Source organism: Periplaneta americana, chromosome 7 (assembly GCF_040183065.1).
Source record: "Periplaneta americana isolate PAMFEO1 chromosome 7, P.americana_PAMFEO1_priV1, whole genome shotgun sequence".
In the NCBI taxonomy this organism is placed as follows: Eukaryota; Metazoa; Arthropoda; class Insecta; order Blattodea; family Blattidae; genus Periplaneta; species Periplaneta americana.
Window position 1 is genome coordinate 14,947,324 of NC_091123.1, and position 14,332 is coordinate 14,961,655.

The following is a 14,332-nucleotide window of genomic DNA, read 5'->3' on the forward strand; positions in this document are numbered from 1 at the left end:
TGACCCAAAATACTGATCATAAGTTTACTATACACATTGGTATCAATGTAGCAGTAACATCGTCTCTATATTAAGGTGAATATATGTCTTGAAATTCAATCACAGTTATAAATCCATTCTTCCCCATTTTTCCTTGTTACGTATGTTCTGAATTGAAGAGTCCACTGCAAGAATGATGGATGTCATTTGGAATACATTTTTCAGGAGAAGCAATTGAAAGTTTGAAATGCTTAGCGCTCAAAGCTTAACTGTGATTTTCCGATCATTACTGGACAATGACTATCAGCGTTAATGCCATATAACTCACTAAGTCAGTCTTGCGATGGTGACTAATATTTGCTGGCGAGAGCTATTTTCTGCCCGCAGCGCGTGCGCGGAGCTCTTTTACCTGTAAACATAGCTAAAGGATGTACAGATCTTAGAACACAGTGCATCATGACGGAACAAAAGCGCTCATACAATAAAGTTTCAAGGAAGAGTGGAAGATACAATATTTATGCTTCGAACATGGTGATGAAGTCCAGTGTTTGTTGCGTAAAAAAAAATATCATTTGCAAAAAAAAGCAACATAAAACGGCATTATGAGACCCAACATGAAAAGAAAAATCTAGGCATTATTCAGGAGAAGAGAGAAATAAATTGATTTCGGAATTGACGTCGAATATAAATTAATTTACATTTGGGTCAGTAGATTGTATCTAGATTCCTTTTATTTCTTTATTTTAAATATATTGTTGATGTTTTGTTTCTTGTTTGTGGATATTTACTTTTATTAGACTACGTGTTTCTTTAATTTAGAAATAATATTTTATCTTTGATTGCACTTTAACTTATACTATTACTAAGCTCAAAAAGCCAATTCACTTTTATTCCAATAACTATTTTCAAGATTTTGAGCAAATATGAACTAAACATTTTGAAAACTTTGATGCAAGAAGCTTTTTTTTAGTAACATCAATATAAAATATACTTAAAAATATAATTTCAAAACTATCAGACCTAATTGCACCAAATTTTGTACAGATATTATTATAGATCTGTTTATATAGTTTAAATTTCACAAATTTTGGGCTGAAAAGTGTGGAAGTTTTAAAAGTCATACATATCCCCTTAAACGATTGACCCCAAAAATTACGATGGCTCTCAATATCTTAATTTAATCAATTTGTTTTTTTGTGTTACGTGCATCTCACAAATCACTCTAAGAAAACTCATTACATAATCACGATTGGAGAGTAAGGACTACATTTTCACAATCAGTATACTCTATTTCAATCAATATTGCCATTATTATTTTTTCAACAAATACTCAAAAGTACTTAGAGATCACACACGTCGAGCAGGTAGACCCTATTAGTTTCTCCTAACCAATGAAGTGAAGTATTTACATAATAAATAATTGCTTTTAACAAGAAAATAGTTTACATACAATTAACTTTTCCTATTTCTCTTTTTGTTCCTAAAACACCCTTCCCATTGCGATTTGTTTATATATGTACATGTATATTAAATAACTGAATAATTAGCCCTATTACATAGCCAGAAATTTAGTAACGCAAGTTATTGTAATAATTGCTGCCTTTATTTGCTGCATGAGCATGTACATCCCTGTTGTCTATGTTACAGTGGATGCGCTATGCGCCCATGATCAAGGTCGAGCTCTTCTACCGTGATTGGGAGCTAATCTCGTCTCATCCCTGCTCTAAGTACATTCTATATGTCTTAAGCTATGCATTGACAGTCTTGGTTCACAAGAAAGTTACATCCATCATTCTTGCAGTGGACTCTTCAATTTCTTTCAGAGAGTACTGTAACAGATATCCAGCAATTCGCAGCAGGAGAAGGCACTTTTATTATCACTTAAAAAACTCTAAATGACGTCATCTACAAATACGTAGTATCAGGAACATATGCAGAGGTGACTATAGATGTTAGCACCACGATGACTAGTGGGAAATGCATTTTAGTTGCAACATCTGAAATAGAACAGAATGTAAGATAAATATGGTGGTTGTTTTTATTGTGCATTAAAGTTTAAATGTGCACGTCTTGGTATGTCTACAACCAATTTCTCACTTGCTTTCAATATTACCCTTTAACATCAGCTAAACAACACGTGTGATGCTGTAGTGTGCGCTAAAAATGTTGCGAGTTTGTGAATTTCCTTGTAATTGTTAATTTGTGCAATTATCCATCAATGAATGGAAGTGAAAATATATTTGGACAATTTAGGAAACTCAGTTTAACAAGAACAGATTATTGCTATACGAAAGAGAAGGCCAACCCTAACACTACCTGGTGTTACATGTATGCATGTAGGATAATTTGATGGTCTGCACAAGAGGGAAACAAATTACAAAATATAAAGAATACTGTTCGAGTTTGGGATTCGTCTACAAGAGCGTCGCGACACGAGGAGGTTTTACTCACCCGGTTGAGGATTGGCCATTGTCATCTGACACACGGCCATCTCCTACGTGGCGAACCTCAGTCGGAGTGTGATATGTGCCATGTTCCACTTACGGTGGAACACTTTTTATTGCGTTGCAGGAAATATGACCATGCACGGAGGCACTATGGAATTCGGCCGACATTACGTGACGCTCTTGGAAATGATTTTAATTGTACAAATGCAGTTCTGAGATTTTTATCAAATACAGGTTTGGATAAGGTGATTTAGTTTTTATTGATCCGTTTTACTTATCCTCCGGACCCTTTACATCCGGAGGTTACATTTGTTTTATATTTCATTTTACATTGTTGACATTTCGGACTTTATACATCCGAATATTTTATAAAATTTTATGGTTTTAAAATATGATTGACAAGTTATCTCTGGTGGCCTTAGTTTTATTGTTTTATTTGTTCGTCTCGAATACCACCTAGTGTGGTAGAATTGTTCACTTTTATGATTCTGTAGAAATCACCTTATGTATACTGCATTTGTGTGCCTCGTTTTATGGTGACAACGCTGTTTAGTTCTTTTAGCACTCTGATTATTATATTATTTATGTATTTGTTATATTAAGAATTTTAGATAAGGGCGCAAATAGCCATAGTAGTTGACGCGCCCTTCTTAAACCCTACTACTACTACTACTACTAGGTTAATTTGTAGCATGTTTCTCTCAAGGAGGTGTCATTTTGCGGTGTTAACTTCTTTCCTCCTCTTAAGAAATATGCAGGAGCCGCCACTGGTATTTCTCCCCAACTGTTAGACTTTGGACATAGGTATATCAAGTTAAATCGATATAGGTTAACTCAAACTACATTACTCTGAAGTATTTTACATTCCTCATAAGATACTTTGTATAAACGAGAGGGAAGTATCATCTTTGCTCAGATGCCTGGAGTAAAACCGCCAGACATAACGAGTCCAACAAAGTAGGCGACCCTCTGGTCTTGCCTATCTTCACTGATGATAGAACCTATATGTACCAGTATATCTAAAACATTGGAAATGTCAAGTTTGAGTACACGGTGCAATACCTGATTGTGTATTGTTTAGGAAATGTATAATCTGGGCTTCAACCTTTGTTAATGAATAAGAAATTCACAACATTTCGAAAATTAAATTCATCATCGTCTTCAGATGAAAAAAATGGGATTCTACACGTTGGGATCGTTACAACAGATAAATCTGCTTCACAGATCCTATTTTCCCAGACTGGGATGAGAAGTGAGGATGCTTAACTCGTAAATCCTTATAAATTATGTCATTGGATCTGTAAATAAGGTTTAACTTGTAAACCCTTATAAATTATTTCATTAGATCTGCAAATAATTAATTAGAAAGTTGATGTGGCAAGAAGTTTTTGTGAATGAAACACACAACTTTTTCAGCTTATGGAATTTGAGATAGATGTCAGATCTCCTCGTTTACAGCAATGGGAAAAAACCAATCTGAACAAAATTTTGTTTTCAGTGGAGGAAATTAAAGAGACAGGTTTCCTAAGAGCAACAGGACTACTACAACTATTACATAAAATAAGAAATTAACTTATTGGAAACCAGAAAATTCTTTCAATAATTTATTATCATAATACACTGCTCTCTTAAATTGACTGAGCATATTGGGAATTAAATCAATGGCTTTCCTAAAAGAACTATGAAATGTTTTATGTAAAACAATTTTTATCTCGAAAAGAAGTAAAAACGAGCAAAATTGTATTAAACTTGTTTTTGTTTGAAATATCTCAAATATAAGCCCTTGAAATTAATGATATTACTTATGGTTCACCCTGTATATGATGATGATGATGATGATAATTTTCTATACTATATATCAGTAGCGGCCCGCAGTTACAAAGGTTGGCAGTTCTGCATGAAAAATAGTGTATTTAGCAAACACATGCTGTTTATTGCATCTAAATCGGATAACACGTGTAATTACAGCCCCTTCTCGAAGTTGACTGTGCACCCAAAATTCTACTCCAACCATCCGTGCGCTACACCTCTCCCACCTGGAACAACTAGTCACGTAGTGGAGATGTGCCCCACATGCTTTTATAGTTTTTTTAAGTCAAATTAACTAAATCCTTCACTCTGGTATTTGTCATGCATTTTCTCCTCTAAACAGAATACACGGGTGATGGAGAAAGCGTTTCATGAGCACAGCAAAAAACCAATCGTTTCCATTACACATTTCGGTATTAAAATTACTAGTAGGCTACATGATTTCCTCGACTTTTTCCAGAAATTTCAATATTTAAATTTTGTGTAGGACGTCCTATTTTCTTAAGTTAACATGCAATTTCTCTTTTAATTTCGAAAAGGGTTGGTTGATTAGGTTTTCCTTTCATTCATTTTTAATATAAAATATTTCCTTAGAAACACTGACTAATCACACCACACCACCCACAGTACTATAACAATCTGAAACTGTAATGATATATAGTAGTCCAGAAGCCTGTGTGTTCTAACGCAGGTCATAAAGAGATGAGGGTGTTGGCGGTTCTTTTGTATATTCGGAGAGAGCTGCTTTGGTTGCAGCTCTAATGCAGTCTTATGGGACGGTGAAGAAAACCAATTTTCTGCTGCCGACTGCCCTACGTTGAGCATCAGTTACTGTCGATCACAGATCCGAAAAGTACACTACAGCTAAAATTTTCGAGCAGTTCAAGGCTCCTACAGACAGTAAAATCTAGAATCGAAGGAGAATGAATTGGAAAAATAAATGAAACAGTGAACTAGATCACATAAAAGCACGTTTTACATTTTTAATTTTTTCAGGTCCATTTAAATGGTGGTTCTGCAGCTCTGCAGTTCTTATTGTAGAGCCGCCCCTGCTACATATTACAGTAGTCTACTAGTAATTTATTTCAAATTTTACTAAATACTTAATTCTCGGTTCTTAGTGATTACAAGGAAGAGTGATTAAAATCTTCACAAAATGAAATGCACGTGGAAATAAGGATTTGAAGGTAAAGGAACACTGACAAACTCACAAAAATCTTATTTCTATAGTCGTGACGCTGTTATTCCTGGCGTGACTCCTCCTCTTTGCTTACGTCTTAGGAGGTGAAGGCTCTATAAAGTCTAGGTACGTAGTATCGTTCGCCATTTTTGTTCTTTCGTTGCCGAGCTACCAGACGAGGAATCTATTTGCTACACCATTAAACATTATCATGTTGTAGCCCCTATGATAATAAATCAAACGCACTGTAATTCAGCAAATAATTGAGTGGCAAATAACGTCAATGAAAGAGCCAAAATGGCGGGCGATTGTATTAAGTATTTATCCAGCCTTAGGAAATGCATAACGTCTTCATCAGCGAATCACAAGACGCACACATTTAAATGTATGTATATATGTATTTATTTACACTGCAAGTGGGCAAGCACCGGTGGCAGTGGTATATACAATATTAACAATACACAGTTAAAATGATAAGCTATACACAATAAAATTTACAATACATAATACAATTTACAACACATATACAATTTTATACACAATACAATAAGAATACACAATACAATTTAACACAATAATAATAAAACATAAAATAAAACACCTAATTTTACAACACAACCTACATAATTATGTATAGGTCCTACATAAGTTTCAATAGTCTTTCACTTTACTCTCATCTCATTCCCTGTAGTGGCACTATGACGCATTTCACTGACACTTTAGCACACATTTCACTGACACTCTGTAACACATTTCACTGACACTATAGAACACATTTCATTGACGCTATAAATTATCACTGATCGGAACTGTTCACTGCACTGTAAAACCATAACTTCACTGACTCACCTCGCTTCACTGATACAACAGTTCAAATAAGTCAAATAATTGCATTCTTATGCATACTTATAAAAAGAACTACATTTAAACTAAACATTTCTAGTCTAAGGCCCTCTTACACGCTATTTTTAAATAATTTACAATTCAAACCAAGGAAGTAAACTCGTCAGGCTAGATAAATACATGTCACCTTAAAAAATTAAATGTTGAATGTCACCTTAATTTTAATTTTCACTTTATACACAACTCTTTAAATTATTCTTGAATCTCCTTAAGGAAGGACAGCCCTCAAAGACCGCTGCAGGTAGGTCATTCCAATCATTTATAGTTCTATTTAAAAATGAGAATTTACCTACATCCGTTTTCTGTTTCCTACATTTGATTTTAAAATCATGATCGTTCCTACCATAGTACGTTGGCTTTTCTAACCGAGCCGTTATGTCTACCCATGCTTTCTGACCTACATGTGCTCTATACAATGATGTTATTCTAGTTTTCCTACGTCTGTTTTCCAAAGTTTCCCATTTAAGTTCTTTTATCGTATCGTTCCCATCTTCTCTTTTACCTTTAACAAATTTAGCTGCCCTATACTGGATTCTTTCTAAGGAATTTATCTGATATAGTCGACCTGCAACGTGATTGGCTGCCAGAAATTAGAGCGACGGGACTATAGTAATGCTGAACTTACTCGTTTTGGTGCCAGCATTAGGATCGACACAGCGGTCATTGATGCAGGACATCTTGATGATATTGACATCTGTGTCAACATAGCACTCCGAATCTTCAGAACATCGTTCACCTGCCGCTGCAAAAAAGTAACAAGTGAATTTAGTATGGGATACGCTTTACCTGTGCAATTCTTTACTAAAATGACCATAGTATAAGCCAGTGAGCATTGCCATTTTGACATGTTAAGTTCCTGAATCAGATAGTTGATGGCTTTCTTTCAAGAAAACTGTTTGAAAAGTCTCCTGCAACTTTTTACTCTTCAAATGATGAAGACGTTCCTGACATTATCTTGTATTCTAGACAACCAATGGCTTGTAGTTAAAGACTGCCACTAACCCTAAAAATATACTTTTTAATAATGAAATTTACAATTTATATTCAAAGATAAACCACACATGTTGGGCCAATTATACAGTGTTCATAGATTTGATAAGAAACGTAAAAAATATATATTACAGTTATATGAACACTAATAAATATAATATAATTATTAAAAAATTAGTAAAAGTCAGACATGTTTCGGAGATGCTTCTCCATCCTCAGTGACTTTACGACGATGGCTGGTTCAGGTGATCGAACCGCGTTGTTGCTTGGCTTAAAGGAGACTCACCTGAACCAGCTGGTGAGTCTTTCATCCAAATCGTAATTTTGTCCATTCTTCTTTCATTCATTTTTTGTATTTCCATTTTTTAAACATGATCTATGTAAACTATGCATGATTGTGACTATAATATTATTTAAATGCAGAAAATAAGGTATGGTAATTCTGTTTTTATCTTTCCGTGGTTATGAGACCGATTTTAACAGGGGAGAGCACTCACTTTGGCTGAGGTAGCAAGTGTTCACTAGTTGCTTTCTGACCTTACAGATTCAGTGTATAAAGGACTGCAGTTAGGTTTTCAAACATTTTAATTTTGAAAAATATCTTCCTGCTAAAGTTACAACAACAAGAATTGTTAATAAATTTGTAGACTGAATGTCATGTTATGGTACGTCGGCAATTTTTATCTATTATATATATTTGCGATTAATAAATATATGCATTTGGAAGTACTGGGTTTGTATCTACGTTGTTAACTTAGGTATATTAAGGTTATATAAAATGGTTACCATTCATACACATATAGAGTTCCAGTGTTGAGCTTGCTCTTACGTTAAGTTAGGTGAAGTTTTCTCACTTCAACCAGGGGCGGTTTTTCGGGTGAAGCTCGTGAAGCGGCGCTTCACCCGTTTACACCCGTTTACTAAGTGCAACTTCACTTATTTACAAATACTTTAATATTTTATTTAATTTCACTTAATTTTTGTCTTTTACGTTCTGCGTTGTGATATGTTCTGCACTATGGAACACTAGTCCTATTGTAGAGTAACTTGTCTCTACCTGTTGGCGTAGGGAGAGTGGGGAAGGGTAAAAATTGCAGCTATTTCCCTCTTTCCGAGGTAGAGCTTCACAATTTGCGGATTTGTTTACGGGTAACCATGGCAACGAACCCTTACAAGATTTCTATAGAGCCTGTCTTCGAAGGTACGTGAATCGCTGACAAAACATTTCCTTTGTAGCTGCAAGCACCATTATCGCTTCCTGGCTTCACTCCTTTGAAAGGAAAATAACGGCACCCGAATATAATGAGTGTCCACACTTCTTTGCACTTCTTCATTTCAGTTTGTGAGACGTGTGCATAGAGTGATTGTGTTATGTCTTGTTGCTAAAACGATATATTATAAGCTTAAGTTAACTAAGCGGTTATTTAGTTTTAGTGATAGTTTCATAATTATTTTTAAAAGTGGTGACTCAAATATTTTTATTCACAACGAGGAACGTATCCTATAAACGATATAGTGTGTAGCGTGTTACAGACACCATTTTCGCGATGGACTGAAGGTGATGAAAGAGATGTATTGTTAGCGGGGAAACCACCGGCGTGGCTCAGTCGATTAAGATGCTTGCCTGCCGGTCTGAAGTTGTGCTCGGGCGCGGGTTCGATCCCCGCTTGGGCTGATTACCTGGTTAGGTTTTTTCGAGGTTTTCCCCAACTGTAAGGTGAAAGTCAGGTAATCTGTGGCGAATCCTCGGCCTCATCTCGCCAAATACTACCTCGCTATCACCAATCTCATCGACGCTAAATAACCTCGCAGTTGATACAGCGTCGTTAAATAACCGACTAAAATAAAAAAAATTGTTAGCGGGGGAAACCAACACTTATTACTAATATATCGGCAAAGAAGTTGAAAAGGAAAGGTGCAAGATCTTACACCAAACATTTTAAAAGTGCGTGGTACAGTGAAGATCAGTGGCTGTGTGGTAGTTCTTATTTGGAAAAATTGTTTTGTTGGTCCTGTTTGTTAGTTGGAATAAAAAAATCGGGATGGAACTCGGATGGATTTTGTGAAAACAGATTAAGTTTTTGTCAGTTTTTTTTGAAAAGGCTAAAGAAAGGGCTGAATTTTCAGGGCGGAAATATGTTAAGCTGTTAGAAGGTGAACTTTTTCAGAAGTACAAACAATTATTTTTTAAATAAGTTACTTGTCATATTTATGCAAGTTAAACACTATATATCAAGATATTGAACAGCTTCAGTTTTGCTCTTTTGCCAATACTTCAAAATTTGTTCAGTATTCTAATATTTTTCCTTCTAATGCTCTTGCCGCTCTACAAAAGACTTTCCCAAATTTGTTGAAAGTAAGTCGTTTGAAAACAGAACTAGAGCTTCTCCATGCAGATCATGAGTACCAGAACATTTCCCCTGATACAAGCACTAAAACTTGTAAGAGAAAACAAAGGCGTATTGATGAAACCTATAGGCTCTTTTCCCTTATTGTGACATTACAGTCAACAAGCGTTGCAGTGGAGCGAAGTTTTTTTTTTTTTTGTGCACTCAACCGCATAAAGACAAATCTTCGCAATTCAATGGCACAAGGGAGATTAACATCATTGGCGTGCATCTCCATTCACAAGGACTTGCTACATGATCTGATTGAGAAGTAGCCATTTCATGACGATATCAGTGACAATTCTCCTTCCGTAGAGACAGACGAATCAACTTAATCTACAAAAAAATAGGTAAGTCGTACATCATGTCCCTTAATAAAAGAGCTTCACCAACTTTTGAGGTTGCGAGCCGCCACTGACTTCAACAGATGTGGAGTTTATGTTGAGGTTGTAATATGTTAAGTTACATTAAATTTTTTTTCGATTATTCACAGGGCATGTGACTGTCAAAATACTCTTAACAAAATTGGAATTTTTTCTTCACCACTTTGTCCCTTGTGCAGTCTTCAGGAAGAAATGCATCAGAATTATTTTCAATGATGTCCAGTCCTTTCCTCTAAACCCAATGTATGTGAGAAATATTGGACAGCAAGAGAGTTAGTGGCGTTATTACCAAACTCAGCATTAATTAACAACAGCAGCAGCAGCAGCAACAACAACAACAACAACAACAACACCAACACCAACACCAACAACAACAACAACAACAGTAAGTTTACATAAATATCTTCTGTTTAAAAATATGTCAAATTCCAATTTTGACTTGCTATTATGACTTTTCAGTAAAGGTTATATCAATGAAACTCACTTCTATCCTGGACGCACCGGCTGTTCTTGATTTCGTGATATCCAGATTTACACAGGCACCTCGATCTGCAGTAGCTACCTTCACCAAATGATTCTGTGCACTGAATATCATATTGGCAGGAGCTCCACATGTTCGTTAGCACTGCAATTATGTTAAAACAAACATATTAAAATGTACTGCTACAGAAGAAGATGGTGTCACTTTTGGGGAGGGAGATTTAAATGGAAGTGAAAGAGAGGAACAACTTCTCAACAAGGATGATGAACTAATTATAGTTAATTGAATATTGGGGTATTATTTAATTGATGGTTGAAATATATATTTATTACCGTATACATTTAAAATGCATGGAGAATATGCCCACTGGAATGACAGTGGCTTAGATACTGCTTCTGAACAAATTACCAGATGATGCTCAATTATGAACACCAACATCTTGTTTTAGCTACAAATAGTATAGTAGTATAGTATAGTATTTATTAGCTGTCGTTATAGCAAAAGCTAATGACATTGTCAAATTACAAGTATGAAATTATCGTACTAAAATGAAAAATATTCTATTACACCACTAAAGATAAAACAAAATGATCACAAATACTCCTTAGAGTTTACAATTGAGAGTCAAGATTATCAAAAATAGGTTAATATCGAGATGAAAAATGTAACACACTGATCACAAATATTATTTCATACGCTCTGTTTATATACTACAATAAAACAAAAAGGCGAGTGGTGATAAAAAGAGAAACCAAGAGTCAGGAAATAATAGGGAAGAAAGTAGCGAAAAGAATATGGGTGCAAGTGTAAGTGGAAATCTAGTATGTGAAAGTGAAACCGTGGGGGGGGGGGGATAAATAAAAGAGGAATAGAAGAAGAAATAAATACAAAGAAAGACAGAGATAGAAATAAGGCAGAGTCGAACATTAAAGAAAGGTCAGAACCTGCGACAGCTGATGATATAGCAGTGGTAATGATTAAAAAATGTGGGGATGTGATCAAAAGATGCAAGTAAAGTGAAATTGTAAAAGATCGAGAAGTATAGGGGAGAGAGAAAGTGTATAAGCAGATGTGTAGAATAAAATATAAGTATTTATAGGAAGGGAGAATAGTGACAAAGGATTAGGTGTAAGCGGAATAGTGAGAAAGTGAAAGTGAGCGCAAATAGGAACGAGTGAAATCAGTGAAAAAGGGGTGAGAGAAGTGGACAAGTGACAGCATAAAAAATAGTACTAACGTTTGAACGTTGGAACAGTAAATGAATATAAGAGAAAGATAGAAGAAAAGATGAAAGAACAAATAGAACAAATAATTCAATATGATAATTTATAGAGAATAATTGAAATTGAGATTTTAGTGAATAGTAGTTAGAAGAAAAAAGGGGCTTGAAAGGAATATATAATATTAGGTATATTAGGATTAATGAACAAACAGAGAATAGCAAAGGAAATGTAGGAGAAATAATGAAGGGGAGATTGACCAAGTAACAAAAAAGGTACATAGTGTAATTGGGAGTATTTGTGTAGACATGTACTGCAAATAATGTGTTGTTGTAATAATATGTAAGATGGTGGCACCGGATACAGAAATGTGAGGTAAACCATTACATGTAAAGAAGTGCTGTGACGAAATATATCATATCATATACAATAAAACAAGAATTAACTTAACAATTTATCAGAATTTCCTAATATATTACAAAATAATAATAAAACTCGGAGAAAGAAACCTACAAAATATCTACAGCTTTATTTTCTAACTCAAAATATTCTTGCACAGAATAGAATGGGTTTCTAAGAAGCAACGTTTTCACTTTGACTTTGAATATATCTAGTCACACTTCCTGTGCTTCCTGTGGTAACATGTTGAACATCCTACAGCCCAACATGTTAGGACTAATTTTAACTTTGGATAGTCTGCAAAATGGTATTTCCAGTTTTTCTTTATTACGAGTATTATACTCATGTTTATCCATCCTACTAGTGATATGTTAGCACTGTGGTGGTTACGGATGATTGTACTATCTGTGCCAAAAAAATTGCACAGAAATTAAATATAATTCAAAATTAATTGTGCTTTAACCTAACATAAATTACGATGTTATTTCATACTTCGGGTCCACACCTGTGGAGTAACGGTCAGCGCGTCTGGCTGCGAAACCAGGTGGCCCGGGTTCGAATCCCGGTCGGGGCAAGTTACCTGGTTGAGGTTTTTTCCGGGGTTTTCCCTCAACCCAATACGAGCAAATGCTGGGTAACTTTCGGTGCTGGACCCCGGACTCATTCCACCGGCATTATCACCTTCATATCATTCAGATGCTAAATAACCTAGATGTTGATACAGCGTCGTAAAATAACCCAATAAAAAAAAAAACAAAAAACAAATAAATTCATACTTCGGCATTACGGTTGACATATATATCCTGATCTTATGCATCAAGATTAAAATAAAAAAAATTACCTTATAATAAACTGTAGCTTAATTAAAATTTATTAAAGACATGGTATGAAATAATGAAAATTACGTAAAATTATCATATTCGTGAGGGAAGAAATTTTCTCATGAAATTTAGGCTACTGTATGGGACCGGTGCCCACCCAGCATCGTGCAGAGCTATGATAGGTAGCGAAATCCAGTTACGAAAGCCAGCTGTAATAGCTGGGAGGATAATCGTGCTAACCACTCCATACTTCCATTCTGGTTGGGTGATCGTCCAATTCTGCTTCGGCGTTTGGGCGTGAGGCCAGCAGCTGGCTGGTCAATCTGGGCCCTTAAAGGGCTGTAGTGCCACGGATTATATGGGTGGGCTTATAGGTTTCCATGTTGAATCTTTCGTAGCCTACACTACTTTTAACACTTGAATATAAATAATTTATTAAAAGGCGATCTTACTCGTGTTAATTACGTAAGCATGTGCAGCTTACAGCTGCAATACACAATACATCTACATATGCCGAACACATAATTTTTTTATTTAATTTTTTTATTGGGTTATTTTACGACGCTGTATCAACATCTAGGTTATTTAGCATCTGAATGATATGAAGGTGATAATGCCGGTGAAATGAGTCCGGGGTCCAGCACCGAAAGTTACCCAGCATTTGCTAGTATTGGGTTGAGGGAAAATCCCGGAAAAAACCTCAACCAGGTAACTTGCCCCGACCGGGATTCGAACCCGGGCCACCTGGTTTCGCGGCCAGACACGCTGACCGTTACTCCACAGGTGTGGACCCGAACACATAACTAATGCTAACCACACATACAATAACATAAATACAGACATGGAAATCCTACACATACAACCCAAAAACCAAAAAAACTCAACACACTAGAACAATATGAAATATACTGACACACTAAAACACACCCTAATCAAATTCTCAACAAACAGATCAATTTCAGAACACACACACTATTTGGCACAACTCTTTATCACACGAACGCACCCACACAACAGGCAGCGAAGTTGAGATAGCGCCAAGATCTAGTAGGCTCTGAGGATGGTTTCGAGTAGCACCGAAACAGCTGTAAGCCGCACATGCTTACGTAATTAACACAAATAAGATCGCTATTTAATCAATTATTTATAGGTTTCATTGTGATCACACTGTCTCTCTAAAGTGGTGTGCTAAAATTTTGAAGTTATTTTTAACGATTTAAGAATGCTTTTTCTCCCGTGATTGGTGTGTAACAGAGCTCGAAGTTTCACCAGTAACTTAAGTGTTAAAGCTAAACTAAATAAAATAATTCATTTTTTCCTTGCCTTTACCAGT

General features: G+C 35.5%; 1 protein-coding gene across 1 annotated transcript in view; it reads right to left on the reverse strand.

Annotated features, from left to right (window-relative positions):
- Positions 1-1,733: 1,733 nt before the first annotated feature.
- The window catches only part of LOC138702935 (prion-like-(Q/N-rich) domain-bearing protein 25), a 59,137-nt gene continuing 46,538 nt past the window's right edge, over positions 1,734-14,332 (reverse strand). Inside the window, exons 5-7 of the mRNA XM_069830346.1 lie at positions 10,563-10,703; positions 6,944-7,060; positions 1,734-1,976 (exon numbers count right to left, since the gene is read on the reverse strand). Coding sequence (XP_069686447.1) covers positions 1,885-1,976; positions 6,944-7,060; positions 10,563-10,703 — 350 coding nt within the window. The 3' untranslated portion in view covers positions 1,734-1,884. The remainder of the gene's footprint in view (positions 1,977-6,943; positions 7,061-10,562; positions 10,704-14,332) is intronic.